Source organism: Phyllostomus discolor, chromosome 6, assembly GCF_004126475.2.
Source record: "Phyllostomus discolor isolate MPI-MPIP mPhyDis1 chromosome 6, mPhyDis1.pri.v3, whole genome shotgun sequence".
Taxonomy (NCBI): Eukaryota; Metazoa; Chordata; class Mammalia; order Chiroptera; family Phyllostomidae; genus Phyllostomus; species Phyllostomus discolor.
The window spans coordinates 106,882,599-106,888,426 of record NC_040908.2 but is presented as its reverse complement, the minus strand read 5'-3'; the positions used below and the strand labels follow the sequence as shown (position 1 = coordinate 106,888,426).

Here is a 5,828-nt window from a genome sequence, read left to right as displayed (position 1 = left end):
TTCTGCATATAGCAGGTGACAGGTGTGAAAAATAAATGAAAGAAATTCTCTTGAGTGTGAGAACTATGTCAGGCCCCAGGAACAGCTCAGCCCTAGGAAGCAGATTTGCCCTGCCTTGGGAATGTTTCACAGCCTCTACCTGGATAGGTATGCAACAGACTCAATAAGATCATTACTTTGTGATATGAATTCCTGTGGATATGGGACTCCTTGATATTAGAATGATAAATAAACTCATGGACCATAATTAGGCCATGCCAGAAAACTATAGAGACTAAAATGAGAGTATGCAGATCCCCATGACAGGGAAAGCAGCAGGAGACACTGAGAGGCCATGTTAGGAAACCAGGACTTTCTGGCCCTTGAAAAGGAGTGTCTGATGAATGAGAGCCATTCAGTAGGTGTGGTGAATGTATGAAGCAAATCACTCCACAATCTCATTTTCCCTCTTGAACTTGCCAGCTCCTTGAGACTCAGTTCAAGCATCACGGCACAAGGGGTGCCCACCCTTCCCCTGGTCTTTCTCACACATGCACACTGTGGCACCCAGGTGATGATGTGATATTTGCCATTGGATTTCTCTCTGATGTTATACAAAGTGAAAGAGACTAAGTGCCAGTCTAGCCCAGCCTAGGTGTCTGGAACGGCTCTGAGAGAGATTTTCCTCCCTGGTTCTTCTACCCTAAATACATTTTACCTTTCTAGGAAGAGACAGGTGGGAAACCTTCAGCTTCATTGTAATAATTAACATGTTGTATTTCTGTCACCCTGTTGCCCCCACTCAGTTATTATTACTGAAGGGAAAGTCAATTCAAATCTAGATTATGTAAAAGAGGGTGAAGGGGGCGGGTGCTTGGGTGGAGGAGGCCGAAGTGGGGTATGGAAATGGCAACATTTATAATAGTGTCACTAACAGAAATAAAGTAAAAAGAAAAATTAGTGGATGTAAGAAACATATCCAGGAACTTGATGTAAATGTTACCTTCCCAGCATAGGAAAGGATGGAAAATTTGTCTATTCTCTAATCATCTCTTCAATATGGAATACAAAAGTGGGTTTATTTCTGGAATCTCATGAGGGTTTAATATTAGGTAACACAATAACCCAATTTCTGACACTAATATACTTGAGGAAAATTTCACTGATAGCTCATAGAAGTGATTTCCTAGATAATAAAACACATTTTGTAATAAAAACAACAGTATAAGTAAAGTGGCATTTACTGAACAGGTTATATTTTATTTTAAATATATATCAATCAGCATAATTTCAATAGTAAATATTCTTTTTAAGATGTTATTTATTTATTTTTAGAGAGGGAAGGGAGGGAGAAAGAGAGAGAGAGAAACATCAATGTGTGGTTGCTGGGGGTCATGGCCTACAATCCAAGCATGTACCCTGGCTGGGAATCGAACCTGTGACACTTTGGTCCACAGTCTGCACTCAATCCACTGAGCTATGCAAGCCAGGTAAATCTTTTAAACATTAGTTTGAAAGTCAGAAGCAAGACTAACACTTCTCACTGTTATTACTTAACATTGTTCTGGATATTCGAAAAAACATTTAGAAAAAAGTATGAGAGGTACGAAAAGTGTTAATATTACCATTATTTTTTTAAACAGATTACCTAGAAAAACAATAATAATTCACTAAAATATCTAGTTATCTAAATGCTCAAACGTTAATGGTTTTCATATGAAAATGATACAATTACTTTTATAATCCTTATATGCATGAGAAAACAACATGGAAATAGCCAACAATATACAGGAAAACAATCTAATAAGAGGGCAATAACCTTCAATGGATTTTCAAACATATCAGTAAACCAAATAATCAGATGAATGGGGCACTGGGACAAGAATTCACAGACAGACTGGTAGAATAGAATAGTGTACATATCTATGTCTATAGCTCAGTATCTATGTATTCATCTGTGTGCCTTGTGTGCCTGTCTCTTCTCCCGCCATCAATCCTGAATGCTAGGTGGCAGACTCACTTGCACCCGGAGCAACAGGAAGAAATTTTGGCCTCTGTTCTACAGAGGCACTTATCAAATGAAATAGTGAACTTTAAGAAATATACATATGTTTGTCTCTATATATTTGAAATTATAGAGATGTAAGTCTCACAGAGATGAAAAAGTTAAATATATATACATATATAGATATATAAATATAAATATTGCCTCTACATGAGCTTCCCAATCTCACATTTCAGAGTAGCCAACTCTTGCCTCACACCAGACAGTGCAAGAGTCCAGAGGTACAGTTCTTGTAGGGAGTGTGGGAGCCACATGCTCAAGGTGGCCACAGACAACCTCTGGCACACAGAAAATGGGGAAAGTAAAACTTTCTAAAAAATCATTTCTTAAAAACTACAGTTGACATACATTATCACATTAGTTTCAGGTGTACACCCCAGTGATTAGACATTACATAACTTAATGAGTGATCATCCCAATAAATTTCACACCCATCTGATACTATACATAGTTATTAGTCTATTGTCCCCATATTCCCTATGTTGTACTTCACATCTCCATGGCAATTATACAACAAGCAAATTGTGCTTCTTAACCCCTTCAGCTTTTTCACCCATCCCCCCAATGCCCTCACAAATGGCAGCCATCAACACATTCCAAAAGCAAAACCTCTTACTTCAGAAACACTCAGTCTACAGCAGTGTGACCTCAACAGCCCAATCATCTACTTCAAGAGCCTTCACCACACGGAGTTCCTGGGGAGTGGTAAAGATGCTGTAGGGGGACCCCATACATGCTCAAAACTTGTATTTCTCTTCCCAGCAGGACCCACTCCTCCCAGGTTTATGGACCTGATAATAAGAGTATGGTCCCAAATTACATAATCCCCAAAGTGTTCCACCCTGTACTGAGGACGGGTACAGGTGATGAAGGAACAAACAAAGAAATAAAAGGGAAAGGAAGACCAGCCCTTCCTTTTGTTGCAGATGTCAGAGACTTTTGTTGGGAAGCTCTCTGTCCCACCATTTTGGGAATGGACAAAGCTCAGTTTGAGTCTGAGTCAGAGGTCACCCCTGAGGAACATGAGCTGCAGCTGCTGTCCTCACAGTCTTCATCTTCTTCCCCACTGCTGGAGTCTGAGGTGCTACTGCTTTCTGCCCTTTCCCCACCTTCCTGATTGTTTTCTGATGTGCGTGAGGCATGAGAATGGTCCCCTCTAGTCCCTGATGATTCTGTCTCTGGAGCCTGCAGCCCCTGTTCCTCCTTGCAGAGCCCTTCTTGCAGAGCCGTTGCTGAAGGACAGAGCACATCTGTCCTGATGATCTTGGCATCCGGGCCTCCATTCACGTTCATGTTCTTACGCTTAGTATAGGTTCTCTCTCTGTAAGCAGTGTATTCTTCAGGGGACAGACTCTTGAGCCAGTGATCCAGGTCCACCTTGTACTGTTTCTGCAGCTCCTCGGCCTGCTTCTTGTAATGCTGCTTCTGGCTCAGTGGGACTCGCTGCCAGCGTCTGCCAATCTCCACCATGCGCTCCCTTGGGGGCAGGTCTTGCAGCTCCCTACTTGACCACAAATCCTGGTGGAACTTGTGGTATTCATTCATTGGGGGCTTCTTGGGCTCTCCATGGAATTTTATCTTCCCAGAAAAATAGTTTTCTGAGGGAGATTTCACTTTTTCCACATTTTCCTGAAATTTCTTTTGGGCTTTGGTTGGTCTCCTTTTAGGCACAACAGAAGTCTTGGGGTTCTGGACTAGATCAGGGTGGTCCTTCCTAAACTGAGCCAGTTTCTCCTCAAACTCCTCTTTCTCTTTCTGGAAGTCTTGAATGTATTTGAGTTTCATCTGTTCTGGGAGGTCCTTGTATTTCTTAGAGAGGACCTTGGTCAGCTCCAGGTTGTTCAGCTCAGGGTACATTTGGGAGTACTGGGCCCTGTTCTCCATGAAGAAGCGGAAGTAAGCAGTCAGGGGCCTCTTGGGTAGGTGGGGGTGATTCTTGAGTGTTTTCCTTTTGTAAGACTGTTTGAGATGTTCCTTAGTTTCCAGAACTATTTCTGTCAAAGTACGAAGCTTTCTTATTTTATTAGAAATTTCTAACCACTTGAGCTTGCACATTTCTCCAGAATAATCTTTAAAAGCTACTTTTTGCCAGTCCATCTGTGACTGGGTTGCTTTGAATGTGTTATTGTCATTGGGTGGGAGATTATCCTCTAGGAGGTCCAGCAACATCTCAATGTCTTCTTTGGGCCATTGGTCTTGGCCATTACTTGATGCCATTTCTGGGACTTTGAGCACCTTAGAAAGTTATGCAGACTCCACAGCAGAAGCTCAAATATCTTCACTCTTAAGACTTAGCAGTTGAGCTATTTTAGAAGTTTTGCAAAGCATGGTTCTATATTTCTGAGGAGAAAGAGAAGAAGTGAATGAGAAAACCACAACCCACTTGGGATATGTCCCTCATGTAATTGACTTGCCTTAACAAAATAAATGAAAACCTGCCTACCTCTGAAGTGAAATTTTTTTACTATTCATGTGCTACATTGTCACTTTTCAAAGTTGTCCTGTCACCTTTCATTCTACCCTGCTTTTGCCGGATCTCATCAGAGCCTTTCTTAAATACAATGACAAGTGGCTACTCAGGGCTCAATGTAAGAAAAAAAGCCCTAAGGAAGAAAAGCAAAAATTAAAAAGAAAAGAGAAATGTCGAACAGGGAAAGGGCTATTGATCTCTAGTGCCCTTAGTGTGGCCACCTTCTAAGTGTGCTCAGGTGTCTGTGCAGAATGTACAGGCTAGAATCAAAATGAAACAAGCTAAGGAGACACGCATTCCACATTGGTATATTTTATGAATGAATTTTAAACCTGGAGGAAATGACTAATGTAGAGATTATTTGTAGTGTAGAAATGAATACCTTCTAATGTACCATATTACTTCTCCCTTCAAAAGTCAAGGATCAAATGAGAATTACGGAATATCTACAATTATATTAGACTAACTTTTCTTCATTTTCAATTGTCTGTCCCTTTTACCCTTCCACAACAAGGTTTTGCAGTTAAGTTTCAGGTTTCATGCTTAAATAAGAAACTACACAAAATCTAGACCTTTCCCTCTAGGTATCACAATTTGTACAGACAAGGAGCATAACACAAAAAAAATAATTATGCAAAACTAAATGTCAAAACAATGACATTAAAATGTTATAGCTCAAGAGTAAACTAAAGTAATTCTATCATTTAAATTTAACTAGGCAAATTACATTTTCTTAGTAAAATCTTAAGCCTGATGATTGTTAAATTACCATTTCTATATTTTCAGGAAAGAATAACTCATCTACATAAAACTGTGTCCTCACCTGATGATTGTACAATTCTTCTCACGAATGCTTGTTGGGTCAAGGGTTCTGTGTTGTCTGGGCTCTCAGTACCAGAAGGCAGTTGTGACCTTCTGAGTTTTCCACAGTCCAGTCAACCCCAAAGGCCTCCAAGCAGAATGAACCTGGCTTTTGAGCAGCACTTATAAAAGGACCCTGGAAGCCCCTCCCCAGCTCTGTTTCTACAGTGTTGAAAACCTGTGGGACAGACAAGGACATTGTTGATTAGATAAATCCCTTCCATAATCTCCACAGATAATGTCTTTAACCCCCACCCCCATCCCTTGTTGTTGGTTCATCCTGGACATTGATTTTTAACAACAGCCATGAGGCAAAATTTTGTTAGAATTTCTGGCTAATGTTTGTCAAAATGTTCCCACATCCTACTTCCATTCCTGCTCCCACATCTGACTTAATTTCAACGTGGTATTTGAATATAAGTCCTTCCCTTCAGTACTAATTTCAGTCTTTTC

General features: G+C 40.5%; 1 protein-coding gene across 1 annotated transcript; it reads right to left on the bottom strand.

Annotated features, from left to right (window-relative positions):
• Positions 1-3,028: 3,028 nt before the first annotated feature.
• On the bottom strand, positions 3,029-4,261 carry LOC114498834 (upstream-binding factor 1-like protein 1). Its single transcript, XM_028514869.1, has one exon. The coding sequence runs from the start codon at positions 4,259-4,261 to the stop codon at positions 3,029-3,031; it is 1,233 nt and encodes a 410-aa protein (XP_028370670.1).
• Positions 4,262-5,828: the final 1,567 nt, after the last annotated feature.

Coding starts and splice junctions, on each gene's coding strand:
- LOC114498834 (XM_028514869.1), bottom strand. CDS start 4,261: ATGGCATCAAGTAATGGCCAAGACCAATGGCCCAAAGAAGACATTGAG.